Raw genomic sequence first — 20,347 nt, forward strand, 5'->3', positions numbered from 1 at the left:
TGTCTGTCTGAACATTTTCTGAGTGACATATGAGGAAGGCACAAAGCAGAGGAAGTGCCCAATGATGCCCTCGGGCTGACACTGATCTCTCAGGCCACCCGCATATGTCTCTCTCTCTGTTTCTCTCTGTGGACTGTTTACTGCTGGAGCTCCGCTCCAAAAAGGCTGGCAGGCTGTTCCCACTGCTGACCTACACACTAAACTTTACTAAAAATGACTGCAGACTCATGCTCGTGCAAAATAAGTCCACTGTGTCACACAGCAAAAATGCTGAAATTGAAACAGTTTAAGGAATTAAACACTCACACTCAGTTGCTTGTTTATAGGATAATTAAAACACTTAAAAACCCTATAAAACCTATAAACTCTCCACTCTTGTTTAATTCCCTCTTACAACTCTTCCTTAAGTTGTAAGTTTACTTTAGAACCATCCTTGTTAATGTGAAGGTCAAGAACTGTAAGCTCTTTCTTTACCTTTCTTTACCTTTGCGCTCATTACACCTTAAAGGAATAGTTCAGATTTTTAATGTGCAATTTTTCCCTTCTTTACCCTGCCATCAAGAGAGCTTTTTGCAATGGGAAACCATTAAAAGTCAAACCCATGGGCAAAAACAGTCATTTTACCTTTCAGATTAAGGGACTTGCTGGTCTACCACTGCCTTGACTAGTTAGCTTGCTTGTGTCATTGTGTGACTTTGGTGCTTTAAAATGTTTGTTTGGATTCACTCACAAGTCACACAATAACGCAAACTAACCAATCAAGGCAGCTGTAGAGCAGCAACTCCCATGTTATACAGGTCAAAATCAGTGTTTTTGGCAATGGAGTTTGGTTGCTTTGGAAAGAGCAATATTTGGCTCATATATATACAGGAGTATTCCTGTTGAAAAAAGGCTCTCTGACAGCAAGGTGGTGAAAATATTCTAAATATAGTGCACACTTTAACTGATATTGATTTTCTTTAGGTAGCTAAAATATGTTGACCCTGACAAAAGCATTTCATCGTCTAGTTTCCTATAACGGTACTCATGTTGCTTCTCCAAACTGCTACTCAGCTCCATCTGTAGGTAACACACTGACTATGGACTAAGCACCTCATACAACCCCACTATAAAATAATCTGAACTATCCCTTTAAGTTTTCCTGTGGCTAAAATCTGCTAAATGATCCAAATGTATAAATCTTAATAATTAAAAGCATCTGTCCTGAGAAAAGGTGCTTTCTTCCATGTGCTGTGGAAATGACAGCAGATGGATTACCATACTCTCTGCTGGTCACATCACAGCAGTGGATCACTGTCTTCATCTGTCTCCCTCCATCCTCCTCTCTGTTTGTCTGTCTGTCGCTCTGTCAGTCTGGAATGATGATCTATCAGGTCTTATTTCCTTTGTCATCCCCTCTTCTGTCTTCTTGCCTAAATTATTGTTAAAGAATTTTTCCCTATGCTCTCATCTCTCTGTATGTTTCTGCTCCAGCGTTGCCAACATAGTGACTTTCTTGCTTGATTTGGCAACTTTTAAGGCCCCTTTAGTGACTTTTTATGTTGGGTTCTAGGTAGAATTCTCTGAAAGGGTTCCAGGTGGATTCATAAATGTTCTACCAGATTCTCCTCTGAGGACAAACCCAATAACCTATATGGTTCTAGGTAGCACTTTTATTTCTGCACACAGTCGATACAACAGCCTGCATAAAGCATTTTATTAATATTAGAGGAAGACTTAGATGCACATTGGGAGCTGCTGGAAAGAACAAAAGCTAATGGTGCAGCTAGGTAGTTCAGTTCAGGTCAGTTAAGTTTAAAGAGATTCTCTTTAGTTTTTTTAATGGAATTACGTCACAGATTATGCAAATTAACACATGACATCATCTAGTGGCATCTAGCAACTTTCCCGCAGGCTGTAGCTACTTCCCACTGACAATAGTTGGCAGACTGCTCTGCTCCTGGCTTTAGAGTGCTGAGCTCTTACAGTTGCATATGTGAAACACAGATGCAGCACGTAGGCACAGACTCAAGCAGTAAATGGCAGCACAGACCAACCAAAAAGGCCAGATGGCTCCTGTGTCTGTGGGCAGTAGATGCTATTCACATGTGTGAATTTCTATAGTCAGAATGGGAGACCACTCACACACTTGTTAGATAACAGGACACAAAAGCTGTAATACTAAACTGAAACTCAGCACAGAAGTTAGAAAGCACAAAGAAAATCGGCCCAGTGCAGACTGACAGTAACAGATTAGGATGGTATTCTTGTCGTGCAGCCCTGATGTTTTACGAGGTTGTTAAGTCTTTGAAAAGGTAATGGACATGACATTTAGTGCTATCCCACCTATGTTTGTCCTGTCTGCATTCCTTTTTAGGCCATGCTGCCATCATTTTAGCAGAGAGGTTTAAATTAAAGAGTGTTTCAAAGGGACAACAGCTTAAGAAACAGAAGAGCAAAACAATTCAGTAAATCATCATTATTATGGGAAAGAGTGAAGAGTTTGAAATGGGGAGAAGAGGTTAGCGTGTAAATATAGAATACTCTCCAGCTTTGATTTTTAAATTTATCAGTCGTCCTTCATATGACAGGAATAATACATAGCTGAACCAGCTCACTATTTTGTCCACGTTAGACGATTCTGCCCTCCAAGATTTACGTCCAATGCAAATGCAGGAGATAGGGTCTGTAGACAGGTACTTTATGTAAAGAGGTGGAGAGTGAGGGTGTGGAGGTGAAGGTGATGGATGGGTGTATCTGCAATTAATGCTTTAGATCTCCTATTTAAAATATCAGAATCAGGTTTATTGCCAAGTAGGTTTTCACATACGGGCAGTTTGCCATCATGTTTTGGTGCACAACAATAAACATACTAAGTAGACCTGCACAGTTAATCACAGTATTATCAAAATCACAATTTTCAAATTGCAGAAGCTGAATCAAATTGCATTTTTTTGGAAAGTAAAAATGTGCGATAAAGCAGCATCATAATTAAATAGTGTAGTACTGCAGAGATGCCCTGGCCTAAAAATCTTATTTTCCAGATGAAAGAAAACATGTTTGTGTGGTATAGACCCCTATAAATGTTATCATCATCTTTTAGGTTATTAGGTTATTATAGTTAATGAAGACTTAACTAAAAATTAAAACTGTGTGTGAAATAACATTTTAGTTAACTGAAATAAAAATAATAACTAGACATAGAAAGAAATGAAAACTGAAATGATATTGTGTACTTGCAAAATCAAACTAATAGAAATTAAAAAATATTCAGGAAATGTCAAATTTCTCACCACAAATGAGGATGCATTGGTACATCTGTTTATTGAGACTGGTCACTCATTTCTACATGACTTTGAGTAAATTGCCTTCACAAAGCATTTGTATTCTGTACCATTTAAATATTGCCCCTGACAAATACCCCCCATGTTATGTATAATATAAAAACTGAAACTTACACTCAAACCAGTAAAAACTAAACATTTTAAAACAATAAACTGGAACAAGCAAACCCACTCTGGAAACTGAACTGAAAACAAAAATGAAAAACAAAAAGTAAAAAACAAAAGCTACAATAACTCTGCTCTGGCTTGATGAGGCGAGCTGCAGTCGGGGAGAAAAGTGTTCTTGTGGCAGGAGATGTTGATCCTGGATCGCAGTGTCCTGCTGGAGGAGAGGGTCTCAAAAAGTTTGTATCCGCGGTGGGAGGAGTCGAACACAATCTTTCCTATTTGCCTCAGGGTCCTGGAGGCACACTGGTCTTGGAGGGATGGCAGATTGCGGCCAATCCCCTTCCTGTGAGAGCGAATGATATGCTGCAGTCTGCACCTGTCGGTTTTTCCCCTAACCCTAACCACAATAGTTTCCTTGTGATGATATTGTTGGAAGTGAGAATGTACAAAATGTTGGCACTGGATATAAAAAAACTGATCTGAAAGTAATCTGAGTTTTTGCAAAATCGTCTAGTGTTGACCTTCTTGTTTGCAAGCTGATGAGACACCAGAACAGCTGTGATTAAATACAGGAAAATATCTTCAAAACAAGGGAAATTGCATAAATGTGTTAAAATGTTGGGTTAAGTAGTTATAAACCTTGAAAGGACAGATGAAATTAAAAAAACATTTTTCCCCTGGCTTATAATGCTGTTCATCCATTTACGAGTTGCAGAGTTGTGTAGATATTGGTCATACAGATGTCTTCCTTCTCTCCAATACAATGAGACTAAATGGAACTCGTCCCGTGGTGCTCAAAGTGCCAAAAAATACATTTCAAAAACTCAATAGCAATGTCTCTTTCCAGAAATCATGACCCAGTTGCTCAAAATAATCCACAGACCTTGTAGTGAGCAGTTTCATGTAGGAACTACTTTCTTTCTGCAGTAAAGTCTGTCAGAACTATTTTCTCTCTAATAAAAAGAAAATAGTTCCTACATGAAACTGTGAAACTGCTTACAACAAGAGCTGTGGTTTATCCTGAGTAACAGGGTCATGACTGTTAGAAAGAGACACAGATTTAGATTTTTTTTTTCTGTTGCTCTGACTGCCACAAGCAAAAGAGTGACAGATACAGAGAAGGCAGGTATTGATGAGTTTTAGGACAAATTATCTGACGTCAGAACAGGTCAGCTGACAGTTTGACTGACAGCAGTTTTAGGCAGAAAATCAATCATCTTCAACAGATTCTAGGTTTAAAAGCTGCTCAGCCAGTCCTGCCTCCCATTCTCTGCTCCTATTACTCCGCTTTCTTTGAGCAGAAATCACTTTGCAAATCCGTCTCATAATGCATTGACAGTCTTCACTGTGCTCGAACAACAAAAAAGTACAAAAGCAAACTCAGGGACGGATTTTGTGTTGTGTCACTTTCCAGCACATTTTCTTCTTTCCCTGTTGTGTATTTTGTAAAAGATTTCTGTCTCTTTCTCGCCTACTTGTGAAATCACCACATCTCTGTGGTGGAAAGGCTGAAGCCTAACAAAAAAAAAATGTGAACACTTCTCTCAACACCGATGTGGACGTGCCTATTGTGGCTGATAACGAGCGCTGACAACAATGACACCTTCAACAATGATGCTGAAGTATGCTGTGGTGTATTGTGCCGAGGTTTCAATCCAGCGAGCGGTGGATGTTTTCCTTTTAAATATGAGCTGCAAGCTGCTATTCAGCTCCACATCACCGGGGCAGATCCCTGATGCGGTGCTCGTAATTCACAGCAGCACGTTTATACAACATGCTCCTGGTGAATGGAGGCAATCTGGATTCAAGGAGTCAAAGGGTGTCAAGAACTGCTAATGTAATGTATTCTTCACACATTCATTTTAGGCTAGGTTGTTTAATGGCTACATTTTTCTCTACCTGTAAAAAATAATTGTTTCTGCATCACTGACAGCTCAGAAATGACATCTGGTAAAACAAATTAAGAGAAAAAATGAGAAAAATGCGAATAAGCTGCTGCTTGTGCACCAAAAATAAAAGTAAAAAAAATAGATTAAAAAAATAAAAAGAAAATGCCTTTTATTGTCATTTTTAAATATTTTGAAAATACAGTTCCTTGCACACTTGAAAGTGTGACAGGTGTGTAGGAAGAGTGTGCAACTTGAAAACCACTCACTCTCACTTACAGCTGTAATATTTAGTGTTTACATTTCAGTCTGTACTTTGGAGAGTTTTGAGGTTACATGGATGTCGCTTAAGATTTATTGGTACCATTATATTGAGCAATTTTGTATCTTTTTCATGCTAATGTCTGACTACCTAATCAGTTCAACACATCACAGTTTGACGTTTTTCTTTATGACATCAAATATTCAAATAAACAATGAAGTTAAAATAATAAGGCCTAAGTCTTTACTTGCAGAGCGTAGGGTGACACGGAAAATATACATTTGTCTGTTTACTTCCTGTCAACACTATAATTATGTTACCTTCACCCACAAACTTTGGGATTTTGGTGTTGTTTAGCATTTAATTCAACCAAACTAAAGTTGGGATTTGTTAGAGCACAGGAAAGATGAGCCAGTATGTTTTTGGTGATTTTTTTTTTTTTGTTGTTGTTTGTTTGTTTTTTTCTGTTAAGATGAATGAAGATGGTAATGCTAGCTAGCTAACAATGCTAACAGTTTTCTGAGATGCAGTGCAGTAAAGTGAAGTAACTCCTTTAGTTTGGAGGCAAAGGTAATGTTACTATAGCGTTAACAGGAAATGAACAGACGTGCAGCTCGTAAAACTGATGTACATCACACTGCATTGTGCAAATAGAGAACAGACCTGGCATCCATTGCTTCAACTGATTACATTTACCATTAATTGGACATCCACAAGAAAAGTGTCAAATTTTCCCTTTAATTTTACCTCCATCTTAAGTACGGAGCCACATGGATGGTGTGGAAAAGGCCTGTGTGTCCCTGTGAATACAAATGAGAGTGATGTTGTAATCTATGCTGTTAAGTGAAGTGACAACTTAAAGGAAAAACCTGAATAAATGAGTTGAGAAACATTCATAAATGCTCCCATACGGGCCATGAGGAGTCGCTTAATAGTTTAATGAGTATGAAAGTGGTGTGATTCATATGCCATGATCCTCACAGTCACTACATGTCAGCACAACTGAACATCTGTTGGAGATTTTGGACCAGCATGTAAGACAGTGCTCTCTACCACTGTCACCAGACAAACAAATGAGGGAGTATATGGAGGAATGGTGACACTGACTAATTCCTTGGTTACCCATCACGACTTTCAAAGTCAAAACATCGCTGCACGCTACATTTGCACACTACATGACTGATCAGCAACTGGCCGTCCCACATTACAAGATCTTTCACTGACGGGGCTGCCTGGACTCTGAACTAAGAGAATACACACTAGAAGTGACTATGGATTGTTAATATTGAAACATAGTTTTACATTACTTATTTAAAAAAATCCTCCTGACAACATGTGGTGATGAGTGAAGGTGAAATCAGTAGTTGGTAAACAAGTATCAGCTCTTGATTTTTAGCTGTGTCATTGTACACAGAAGAATGCAACAGCAAACCACAAAACTAACTGTGATGGAAGTGGGGAAGAGTGATAGAAATGGAGCACTGGTGACGCGCTGTCAGCCACTTTATCAGAGCGCTCTGCAGAGCGTGCAGGACAGGTGACGCTTGCTTGTTTGCTCGTGCTTGCTTTTGGCACTGACAGGCTCAGATTGTTACTCTAAATGTCAGTGTCTGTATGGAAGGATCGTGGCAGTGAGAGACCTTTTTTTAAAGAGTAAGATATGTTTTCTTTAACCAGAAACAGCTGTTTCACTGCCCTCCCTAAATTAACTAGGCTCCCTTTGCAAAACTATAATTTTAACATCATCATCATCACCATCATTCCAAATCGACAGAAACAAAATCTGCATGTATCTGTGCAGGCCAGGTGACGCAAGACAGAGGCTGCAGCAGCCATTGCAGCATGGGGAGTGAAGCTCCGCTGTGCCTGGATTTTATCACTGAACTATAGAAACACTCACATTTTTCTTTGTCTAACTATATGAAAATCTGATGTTCACATCACAGGTGATGATGAAAGGCATTAAAACATGAGTCTTACTGGTAAAACATACTCTTGTTGACTGATATAGGTATTTAGCATAATGCACTGACCTAAAAACAAAAAGAAAAAATGAATCAAATATTCATATGTTATGACCAGATCTGATTGGACCGAAAAACGACCAAAAGATCCTAGTCAGAGACAGCCCTACCTGTTTGGGTGTCTGTGCAGTATCAGGGAGCTCTTTTTTGTTCTTCTTTCTTTCCCATCTTGGTCAGTTCACACATGGCCTCTGAACTGGGGGCTTTTGTTGGCCATTTTCAAAATCTGTCAGTGAATGAAAAAGCAGGGCTTCAACCCTGTAGCATGAACTCAGCATAAGACACTTTATGATGGATATTTCTTTAAGAAGGATAAACTTGACCATAGAAATCATAGTTTGATTTAATAAAAAATCAGGTCCAGGTCAAGCAGCAACCTCACCAACTTTACAGCAGAAAGAAACATGTTTTGGTCTCTGTAGCTAATTTCCTCCAACTTCACAGGGGTGATTTTTTATTTAACTATCCTGTTTAAATTATAGTAAGGCTTAAATTTATGCATAATATGGGCTGGTGAGCTTTGAGCAACAGGTGGATGCTGTAACAGGTGGTTATCCACTAGGCTGCCGCTTCATTTGGCTGCCTCAGCTCCACCTACGCTCCACCTTTTTACCCCTTTTTAGATTAGCCTGGAGTTATCTGAGTCAGCCACTGCCAAAATGGCAACGGCTCGAGTCGCCGCAATGTGACCCTAAAAATGGCTCTTCAGAAACCTATGTCATGGACACTCCATCCACTAATTATTGTGCCGTCTATGGTCAGGGTCCAGTGTTTTTCAGAACATCCAACCACATCACACAGTCATGCATCAAGATAGATCTGTTGACATATGAGCTTAATAGCTGTCATAATTTAATCCATTGCACTTTCAGATTTATCGTCCCTGTTGGCTCAAAGTTAAGCATGAAAGTTCATTGACTTGACTTTTGAAACAGTCTGTCAAAACAGAACTGGCAAAACAATCCCATCTCATGGTGAGCTGTCTGGCATTTGTCTGAAAATTTTAAGTGCTATAGATGAAATCATCTTCAGTGACGGCTGAAAAAACTCCATCCAGCAGTGAAGACTGTGTGATTACAGCCAAATGGACCTTGAGTTGGGATTGTGTTTCTTTTTTTTTTTTAAACTACTGTAGATGAAAATATATTTGTCTGGAGTCTTTTGTCCTACTTGTTGTGTATTTGGACACCACATTACTGTGTTGTTGGCTTACCCCTCACTTGCCTGCCAGTGTTTTCCATATGTTTACAAGTGGCTGCAGGTGGGCTGTAGCTCTGGCCAAACTCTGGAGCACTTAATAGTTAAATTTTTCCACATAATGACTCATATGTTGTCACGGGCTGTTTTAACATGCAAATTACAGTAAATTCCTTCTCAATCCTACTTGTTGATTCTGAACACATGCGAGCTGCTAAAAGATCACAATCAAACACAGTGTCATGAAGGTTCGACGGCCTGAACTGCCTCGTAAATAACTGAACACGGTAATACTCTTTGTACTGACAGGACATGACAACTGCACTCACATCACAAAGTTTTATTCTGATTTCCAGGCCAGCTTTGTGTGTGTGTGTGTGTGTGTGTGTGTGTGTGTGTGTGTGTGTGTGTGTGTGTGTGTGTGTGTGTGTAATGGCTGTAGTGGCAGTAGAAAGCTGATTTACTGAGAGCCTGTTAAGATATGTGGTTCTGATATGGCAGCTGGCCTGCCACCACTGAAATGACTGGTTTTTGTGTGCGTCTCGCAGTGATTGAGTGGGTTGCCGTAGTGATAAGTGGGTTGCCCTGGTGATAAGCATTCTGCCGACGGACAGAAGAGGTGGAAGAGGAGGGGAGAAGGGGAGAGGAGAGGGTTCGATAAGGAATCTGTCCAGTTTTATCTGCAGTGGCTGTCGACGCCCATTTCTCCTCCTCTCCTCTTTTGGTTCTTGTTTTCACCCCTTTTTCTTTTTCTACTCTTCTCTTTGTTCTCATCTGTTCTCGCTTCTTTCCTTCTTTTGGTCTTGTCTCCTCTTTTCTTTTTCTTCTTTTCTCAGCTCTATCACCCCTTTGTTCTCATCTTCTCTTTTGTTCTCGTCTCTTATTTTTGTTCTCATCTACTTCTATTTTGTTGCACTCTCTTCTCATCTTCACTTTTTTCTTTAGGTTGTCATCTCATACTGTTTCCTCTTCTTTTCTTTTTCTTCTAGTCCTCCTTTTGTTCTTGTAATCTACTTCTATTTCTCTTCTTTGTGTTCTCTTCTCATCTTTTTCTCTTATTTGTGTTCTTTTCTCATTTTCTTCTCTTCTTTCTGTTACTGTCCTCTTCTGTTCTTTCTGTTTGTGTCTTCTTTTCTTCTGTTCTCTTCTCTTTTTTGGCTTTAAAATACCTTAGACATGTACTCTAAACACTTTAAATCTTCTTAGACTATAAATAAAGACAAACATAAGCAATAGTGGGCTATGTGGCTAGAAAATGAAAAAACATTTATAATAGAAATTAGTGCACCCCACTGTTGTAGACATTTGTGGGTAAGTGATTTTTACATTTTACAACACAGGGTTGTATAACGAGAGCTACTTGTAGCCCCTTAATGCTGCTCATAAAACCAAAATTATATAAGTAGATGGAATAAAAAAAAAATCATAAAAACTATATTTTTATGATGCATTGCAATAAGAGATTTGGGAGGCACCTAACCTTTGGAAAGGTGCACCAATGGAGAAACAGCACACACAAATCTCACGAGAGCTTTGTAGAGCTCGCAAATCTAGGGTTCCCTTCTAAACATGACCCTTCATTTTGTTCATGTCTCCTTTTTTTTGTCGTCTTCTCTTATTTCGTTCTCATCTCTTCCAATTTTCTCATCTTCTCTTTTCTCTTCTCCCCAAGTGAGAATTTTTCTATTTGGTGAAAAGACATTCAGAATTAGTTCAAAAGTGAACGTTGTTTCACAGACTATTTGAAGATGTTAACTGGATGTTCACATTTAGATCATATTTCACCAGATATTACAGAAGAGATTTTTTTTCATCCTACGATCACTCTGGAGCCTAATTGAGAAAATACATTGAAATTTCTCAGTTTAAAGCCAGAGAAACTAGTTGGCACAGGTAGCTCTCAAATGCAGGTTGCAAAAGTACGAGTCTTGTGAGTAAACAACTTAACCACCTCCACTTCCTGTCTTCTTGAGTTACTGCTACTATGTTCCAGTGCAAAACACCCTTGTAATAGTCAAAAAACCTCAGTACTTGCACATCCACATTAGGCCACTGCAAGAAGTGCTATTGTTTTTATTTTACATGAAGAGGTTCTCCTATTATAATGTCCTGGAAGCTTCTTGTTGGCAGCATGCAGCCCATACAGTTTATTTTTATGATAATTTATATGAAACATTAAAGACACTGGTAAGTATTTCAACCCTCAATGGAACAAATTATCAGAAGGGTATTGTCAAACAAATTTGTATTTTGTGACACAATTTTGTAAATTTCACCTGACTGAAAACTTTGAATGTCAGCCACTTTTCAACTAGAAATCCAAATTGAAAATCCTGGTTGGTGCTCAGTGGGCCTCTTTTGCTTCCTGTCTCGTCTGCTTTTCTCTTCTTTTTCTTCTTTTTCTTCTTGTCTTCTGGTTCTCTTCTCTTCTGGTTCTCTTCTGGTTCTCTTCTGGTTCTCTTCTGGTTCTCTTCTCTTCTCTTCTCTTCTCTTCTCTTCTCTTCTCTTCTCTTCTCTTCTCTTCTCTTCTCTTCTCTTCTCTCCTCTTCTCACCAGGGATGTTATTGGACAGGGGACAAGGGTGGCAGGACTCTGATTGAGTCTGATTGGTCATACTCAGGTCACCTCCTGGTCACCACTGTACACACACACACACGCGCGCGCGCACACACACACACACACGCATACACACACACACACACACACACACACACACACACACACACACACACACACACACACACACACACACACACACACACACACACAGAGTCACCAGTGTCTTTGCTTTGACAGAGGCTTCAGACTGTGTCCAATCAATTTAGTACTTGGGCTGCTGAAGACATGCACTAGTAATCAGTGTAACCATCACTGTGTTTGAACTCTGTCTCTTTGTCTGACTGTTTGATTGGGGTGAGTGTGTTTAAATGGAGGAGGGAGCAGGGAAGGGGGAGATTGAATTCGGGGTCTTTCTTTGTGTGTCTGTCTTTTCACTGGCTGGTAGTGGGTGTGTGTTTGCCTGCTCTTCCACTCTTATTGTCGAGGCTGTGTTACGTGCTCTGTGTTTCAACTGAAAAGACAAGACTTGGCCATGAATCCTAAGTTTGCTTCCTTCCTTTTCTCTCTCCTCTCCTCTCCACCTCTATACCCTCCTCCTCCTTCTCCTTCCCACTCCCTGGTTGTATGTAGAGGTTCCCATGGCAACGTTGAGCCCATCCAAAGTGACATTAATGGAAGGGGAGAGAGTAGACCTGTCCTGTACGACCTCTGGGGTACCGTCACCTGAGCTGATATGGAACATGGTCTTGGTCTCCAACTATGAGGTTAGATCATGCACACACACACACACACACACACACACACACGCATGCATGCATGCACACAGAAACACAAACTCAGATATGTTTCAATTATGTATGTAATATCACAACATTATAACATATGAGACATAAGATTTCATGCTTTTAGAGCTGAAAAATTGGTGAATTAATGGATGTATTGGCAATAAAATTATGTTTTGATAAATATGTGTCATTGTTCAAGCAAAAATGTCAAATAATTGCTGGTTTCAAATGTGAGGATTTGGGGCTATTTCTTTGTTGGATATGGTAATAAACTGCATATCCTTGCACTTTGAATTATTTATTAGATTAACAGAAGAAACAATAAAATCAATTAATATATAAACTGATGATGAAATAATGTAATTTACAGTCCTATATGCTTCATTGCCCCTTAAGCCTATAGACATTTAGTATCTAAGCTCAGCTATAGCCTTATGTCGTCAGTACAAGGCCTGCAATTTCATCATTTCAGGTTTATAGTCATTTGTCCTTTGGTGTTGACATTTTTTTAGGGCACAAAGGCCCTAAATTATAATAATAAAAAAATGTTATAATTATTTATTCTTTTTTATTCTTTTTTCAAATTAGTTAATGCCAAGGACTAATTTCTGAATACATTTCACACACACTTCATGTATACTAATGAGTTCACCATTTCATTCATTTTTTGGCTTAAACACATTATTTGATGTTTCACATTCAGAATCTCAACAAAAGAAACTGGTGTCTAAAAGGAAAGAGGCAGTGGAGAAAACATAGAAATCAGCTGTGGCAGTGCGGGCAAGGCCACTTTGGCCAGAGTTGTATCATTTTTTGAGGGGCGTAATGCCAAACTGAGGGGAGGACTGTCATGATTGGGTTTTCGTGTTAGTATTTCCTGTTTTATTTTGTAGTTATCTTCTCCTCCTCCTCTCTCCTCCTGTCTTTATCTGTTTTCCCTCCCTTTTAAGTTCTGATTGTTTTCTCCTGTCCTTGATTGTTTCCACCTGCCCTTTATGAACCTCCCAGTGTATTTAGTCCTTTGTCTTTCCCTCTTTAGTTGCCAGTTCATCTTCATCCTTTGTGGTCTAGCCTTCCAGTTTTTTTCCCCTGGTGTTTCCTTGTGTTTTTTGGACTTCATTCACTTTGTTTGCTTTCATTTGCCTTATTGCTTGAGTGACAAATTTGATTACTTTAGACTCGACTTGGGCTTTAACGGTAATGACTTATGGTTTCACGTTGACTTGAAAATTCACTTGAAAATACTTGATACCTTCCCCAAAAAGTTTGCTATTTAAAAAGTGTGCCACAAATCAATTTATTTGCTGAATCAACTAACGTTAATAGCATTCATTCCCAGGGACTTAGTTCATTAATTCAACAGCATCCAATCAAGTTGCAGGAGAGAACCATGAAATTGGTTTTATGTTACTGGGTGTCATTGGGAAACAAATGTTTTAAAAAAGATGGTTTTGTTTGCATACAACATTTGGTAATCCTATGATAAAAGTTGTGTGATCATGAGATAATAGATCTGAATCTTCATTCTGATGATACATGAACGTGTTTGCTCACTCAGATTGAGACATCAGGCCAGATTTCCGTGCTGCGACTGTCCAACCTGTCGTCTCTGGACCACAACAGCAAGATCAGCTGCACTGCTGAGAACATTGTCGGAGAGAAAGAGTCTTCACTACAGCTGGATATACTTTGTACGTTTGCCCTCTGGAAAGCAGCACTAATTCACTGTAAATTATTGTGTCAAAGAGTTTGTCAGTGTAGTACAGACTTTAAAATTAAAAGCTGAAGAAGAATTGTTCCTCTCATCTTTTAATCAGTGTTTTTGTATGCTTCACATCTCTAGTCCTAGCTCTGAATTGCACTTTGGCCTTATCTTGTGTATGTCTTTTCTGTTTTCTCTCTGCAATACTCAGTTCCTCCCAAAATCACTAAACTGAGTGATGCAATCCCAGACCATCACTGGTGCATCCCCTTCAGCGTGTCAGGTAAGACAGGCATACACATAAGGTCCATTAATGATATTTTGCTGTTGGTGCTACTGTTAATTTTCTATGATTTGGTGAAGTCTCAGCATAAAAATCTAGAACAGTGTCACAGTATACATTCATCACAATAATGACTGCATAAACAGACAATATAGACAGATAATTAAAGAATATAAAACCAGTGAAAATCACAGGTTGTCTTGTCTTGTCTTCATACTCTAGGAAACCCAGAACCGCAACTACAGTGGTTTCTGGATGGTAAAGCGGTGACAGAGGGGCTCTACATCATGACCATGATCCATGACATCACAGAGAGAGAGTACCACGGCTGCCTGCAGCTCGACAGCCCCACACACCTCAACAACGGCCGCTACACGCTTGTGGCTAAAAACAAATTTGGAACAGACCAAAAAGAGGTGGATGCTCACTTCATGCGTAAGCCCTGGGATGGTGAGGACAAATAACAGCATAGTGCTTAAGTTTTTTTTTTTATATTTTATATATATATATATATATATATATTCTCATGATTCATATGACACTAATGTGCAGAACAAAAATAGCTGTATTTGGTTGATAAATTGAATAATCCACTGACAGCAACTACTTCTACATATATATACACACACATATGTATGTATACATATATATATGTGTTTACAGTGTGCAGAAAAAAACAGGTGGCAATAGAGGAGTCCCCCATTCTTAGTACTCCAGTGTTAACATAACAACAATATTTCTCTGTAGTCATATTTGTGAATTAAATTTTAGCAGTTTGAATATTGAATACTACACATACATAGTAAGATTTTAAAAGACATTGAGTATTTTATAGATTTTATAGATTTTGACCCCAAAATGTTTCTGTTGAAGCCTTCTGGGGCTCTCATGTGTCAGTCAAGAGGTCTCAGACCCCCTGTATTTATCTAGGTTGGTTTCAGCTTATCAAATGGAGTAATTTATTGCATATTTTTTGTGAATATTCTTGAGTTTTCAACTGCTGATTGAATTATACAATCAATCTGAAAGTGTCACTGGGTTTGTAGGAAATTATGGTGCAGTTTTTTCTCATTTTCACTGCATTTTTACACCTAATTCATTAAGTGATTAACTGCATCACTTTGCCACACCACTTTAACTGGTTTATTGATGTAACTTCCAAACATCTCTTAGTCTGGAGTACATTCTTTTTTCTTCCCTTTTTGGCTTGCAGCCATTGGATGCCCATGAAAATGACGAAGAAATTGGAGAAATACCCACTTTTACAATTACAGTTATGGGTCTTTCTTGCACAATCTTTTCTCTTTATAGATTTGCTCCTTATTCTCTATACTATGATTGTGAAGTCGTTGCAGTCACTGTCACACATTTATGTTAAGCGAATAGGGAGTACTTTTGACTGTTGTCAGAGGAAGACTCCCCTCCTACCATCCTCTCATTGATGCTGTTTCACAGCTTGTATATGGATGCAGATTGCAGTCTGGGTAATAATGAGAGGGTTGGCTGCCAAAAAAGCGATGCCATACTGGCCAGGTTCAGTTTGCATCTGCAATTATTGATATTTACTAGATTTCAAGGAGCTGTTATTATTATTTGGTTGAACACATAATGTGGCATTTTGCATGTTGAATGATGTCCAAGTGTGGCTAGATATAGAGAGAACACAGAAATGTGAGATATACACGGGAATTAAATGTTTAATGAAAATGCAAAAAGAAACAAATCAAGTCCTGAAAACTGCACTTGACACAAAAAAGACAACATTTCTATCCCACTATGAGTAGAAAAGTCAACCTCTCTGGCACAGTGGGGTATATTTTTTCTAAAATATAGCTTTAATCCAGTGTGTGGACACTATCCATGAAATATTTGATCAAAGGGAACATTTAATCGAATTGTATCTTTTTGTTTTTATTCTAATGTGCAGGAACTGAGAAGGAGCCTTACTACTATGGTGAGTGAAATCTATATTCATAACAACAAATGTATTTTATCAAAGTCAAAATCAATCACATCCAGTTTAGATTCATAGTGTGTTCACAATGTCAGTGTTTTTAGATGTATGTGTTTTCTGTTTGACATTTCATCATTTTCATCCTCATCAATTAACACAAATTACATTTTAGAAATCTTTCTCTTTCTCTTTTTTCTCTCAAGTTGCTGAGGGTGCGTTACATACCTACACATCCTTGCGACTAGGGATTAGGGTTGTCGTTGTGTCTTTTTCCACACTGTGGCTCTTCTGTTGCTGTTATTTTTTGTTTTCTGATGTTGTGCATGTCAAATGTAATGTGTTGTCTGTTGGTTTGTGTTATTGTGTTTGTGTGATAGATATTGTTTTTGAAACAAGCTCAGAGAACAGGCATGACTGACAAGATTATTTGTGATGTGCATGTCAAAGAATTTACAATTGAATAATGCTGATATGTTTGAAACCTAATTTGTCTTTGTTGTCTCTTTCTCCAACATCTCCTCCCTGCTGCAGATCTAACCACAGGTACTGCAATGCCTCTTATTTGCTCACTCACTGTCAAAAACATCACAGTTTAATTAATTGGCTAATTGTTAAGCCCCTCCCCATCTTAATTACTGTTGCTTGAATGACACATATGCAATTTACAATAATAACATGGCAAATTTACCACCTGAAATTACTCTTTTGTGTGTTTGCTTGTTTTTATGGGTCCTTGATTTCAGACAGAGGTAGAAAAAAGAAGGCTTCTTATTTAGATTTTTCCAGATGAAATGACAACTGTCACTGGCAGATGTTATTAGTTGTTGCTCCCAAGGTTATTTATTTTACATTAGCTCTCTGAGCTGGTTGAAAACGCTGTGTCCAGCTGATTTTTTTAATGGTTTCATTTAGCTTGGTCTTAGATATGCACTTGATGGCTACATAGATGTGATCTATGTAGAAGACAAAGAAATAAAGACAAAGCATTGTTTTTATATTAAAGTGTAGAGATACAGTAGTCCTATCTTTATAAACAGCTGGCTGTTTGACAGGGAGATGCAAATCCTCCTTGTTAGGAAAAAGACCAAAATACACCCCTTTGTTTTTCTGCCATACCCCATCTTCATCCCGTGGTAGGGAGGGGTTGTTTAGTTGACTATGTTAGTCTAGACGGACAAATTCTTTGACCGTTCATCTGATCGAAGTTTTTTGTAAGTTGGAATCTATGGCCTTGACCACGGCTCTGAAATATAGTAAGTATAGTAAATCAACTGAGCTGTCCGGGATGGAGGAATCGTGCAACTTTTGTATCCCATTGTTCTGTCAGTTTTGTTTTAGATAAGTAAAAGTCCTGCTTTTGCTTTTCTACCTTCTCAAACAAGCAACTTCACTTTAAACATTTCAGGAGAAAAGGCTTTGAGGATGAGGACTAACTGATGCGTTGGTCAACGAGAGCTGGACATAGCTGCTAAACTCTGATATAGTAGCAGGGAGGAACAGCTTTCACTTAGTGGTGAGAAATTATATAGCGAATTAGGCTTTTAAAATCTATTTAACATAAATGTAACTCAACATACTGTTATAGTCTAGTTATGAAATGTTGCTGATTTTGGAAATAATGCAGGGTTAGGCAGGTAGTAAGCTAGTTAGCTGGCCATGCTAATGCTTGCACCGTATGTTAGAGGGAATAAACACTCTTTTTAACTCATTCTTCTCATTCTCTGACAGAATTTCTTTCTTTCACCATCCAAATACTTCAGATGCCAAGTATTGCTCTTATTACAGCTTGACAGGCCTTGTTACAAAAGTTGCATAGGGTGATTGTTGTTCAGGACTGTTGTTCAGAGTGCTAATATTTTTCCTAGGATGGAAAGTATGTCCCATCCTACTTTGCCTCTGATTGGCTTATGCAAGCATTCTTACCCTAACCCTAACCAATCACACTCCTAATGCCTAAACACCCATAACCTACCCAACTGAAATGACCCAAACCAACGAAGGCACAGAGTACCAGCCAGTCAGAACCAGGGTAGGGTGGGTCATGACTTCTCCATCCTGGAGAAAAAATTGCTTTGGGTGTGCAGTCAATTAACTAAGTGTGAAATATTAACTACCTTGAACTTAAGTCATCCAATGAAGAAGCTGTTCAATGTTAACAAAAGCAGATGACCAGTAAAATGCATATTTTACACATATTTATTCAGGGAAGGGTATTTTGGTATGACAACACTGCCCTCCATTCGCCACAAATCACTTCTTGCTCTTCCTCTGTATTTATTCTCCTCTCTCTGCTTCATCAACAGAGGGGCCCCCTGCAGAACCCCCAGAAGACAGAGTCGCTGTAAGTCACGAATTACTGTTGTCCTCCGTCTGTTTCGTTGCTGATTGCCTCTGTCAGATGTTGACTGTTTGTGCCTGTTTTGTTTTTCTGTTTATTTGTGTTGCCCATCTGGCAACAACTGAGCTGTTCAAAGTAATTGAATGAACCTGACACAACACAAAGATACAGCAGCACTTTAAAAAAAAAGTCTGCCTCTGGTCTATATGTGTTTATATGCTGGTGATTATGTCTACAGTATAAGTTTCTAAGTTTTTTTTATTGTGCAGGTGTACGTGGTGGTGGGCATCGCTGCTGTGGCCTTCACTGGTTTCCTTCTGATGCTGGTTATTCTCAAGTTTGGAGGAAACTCTAAATTTGGCATCAAAGGTAAGACTCCTGACTTTATCTGCACTGGTGGCCTCCATCCTGTAGCAGAGCATAAAAAAACAGAATTAATTAAAAAAAATGTGTTGTTTGTGGATTTGTGGATGTTTAGATTAAGACTTTTGGCTATTAGAGCTTAACATGGATGGCTTCATGGATACATCAAAAACACTTTTAAAACACTGAAATCAAAGCTGAATGGAACCTGATATCACTTTCATGTTGACATGCGTCTTTGATACGGAGGCCAGCGGAGGACAACTAATCTCTTACACTAATGAAACTTAGCTCTGTGCTGCTAAAAGTTCAAAATTTATTGATGGGTGGTTGTCCTGATATTGACTGAAATTGGGTCTAGCCTGTGAAAGCAGACATCATATTCTTTTCACAGGAAGAAAACGTTATTATTTTGATACGAGAATACAAAGAAATAATTTGTTTTGGTATCTATTCTTAAAAGGTGCACAGTAAGACTGTGACCCTCTAAAAGGGTTAAAAGGGAATTTAAAATTAATCTTGACTTGAATGTTGCCTTCAATCTCAGCAAACTCTACCAGCATCAGAAACATGCAGGGACAACTCAAGCAGCCAATCACAGTTCTTGCAGTCACCATCGACACTGTGGCACTAACATATATTTACATTTTTCACATAAGCTACACTGCGTAGCATTGAATGTGCTGTTTTCAAGAACAAACAATTTTTTCCGACATGTTGTACTGGAAGATGGTTAACTCCTTGGTGTGACGTCATTCCCAGCTCCGACTTTCAACCTCCAAGATAAATGGAACGCACCATTAACCTCTGAGCTCATGCAGGAGGTGGTTATACTTGTAAAGTAAACATTACAGGGGATATATTTGACATTTATCCTTGAAGTGGATATTTCAGCTCAAAAGGTAGAATCTGGGATAGCTACATGTATGATGCATTTCCATGAATTAATGGGTTTACAACTTTAAAATCCTTGTTCATGGTTGCACACCATCTACTGTAGATCCCCTTTTCATTATGCCATCAAGTATCCATGAATCCATCCTGTTCAGGTGGAAACAGCTGGTGTTTGAAGGAGGTTTGGTGCTGCTGGTTCTGGTGAAATAACATGCATGTTGACTAAACTGAACTCCTGTTTTCTTGTTGTTGTAAAACTAGCATTTCTAGAATGATGCATAACTTCTGCAATGCCTACAAGTGCAACTAATTTATGTCCTCTTGTAGTGTTTGTCATACTGACCTACTAGAACTGATTTGTGTCTGTTCGGCTCAGTTTGTTGCTTGGCTGATGTTTGCTTATTCTTTGTAAACTAATTATAACACTTCAACTGGTCCGCCCTTTTTTTTGCATATATAACGGTGCTGTGTTCGAAGAACTATAAACAAACAGACATTAATTTCTTATTTCTTTTGGCTCATTTTTGTTTTAAAAGTACATATAGCTGTGTGAAAATCCCAAGGCTTGGCGCAGGAACTGTTTTCTGCGCCTTCCATTCAGTTGACTTTAGTTTCGTTCAATGTGGTTGAAAAAACATAATGCATTCATGATAAGCTACTGAAGAATTC

At 38.6% G+C, this 20,347-nt stretch overlaps 1 protein-coding gene across 1 annotated transcript in view; it reads left to right on the forward strand.

Moving 5' to 3' along the window:
* Positions 1-20,347, forward strand: part of ntrk2a (neurotrophic tyrosine kinase, receptor, type 2a) — a 112,204-nt gene that overhangs the window by 15,312 nt on the left and 76,545 nt on the right. Inside the window, exons 6-13 of the mRNA XM_084728774.1 lie at positions 11,990-12,123; positions 13,703-13,835; positions 14,058-14,129; positions 14,352-14,579; positions 16,057-16,083; positions 16,615-16,626; positions 18,387-18,424; positions 18,691-18,790. Of these exons, the coding sequence (XP_084584900.1) occupies positions 11,990-12,123; positions 13,703-13,835; positions 14,058-14,129; positions 14,352-14,579; positions 16,057-16,083; positions 16,615-16,626; positions 18,387-18,424; positions 18,691-18,790 (744 nt within the window). The remainder of the gene's footprint in view (positions 1-11,989; positions 12,124-13,702; positions 13,836-14,057; positions 14,130-14,351; positions 14,580-16,056; positions 16,084-16,614; positions 16,627-18,386; positions 18,425-18,690; positions 18,791-20,347) is intronic.

This window comes from Lutjanus erythropterus, chromosome 10 (genome assembly GCF_056507025.1).
Source record: "Lutjanus erythropterus isolate fLutEry1 chromosome 10, fLutEry1.hap2, whole genome shotgun sequence".
Classification (NCBI taxonomy): domain Eukaryota; kingdom Metazoa; phylum Chordata; class Actinopteri; order Lutjaniformes; family Lutjanidae; genus Lutjanus; species Lutjanus erythropterus.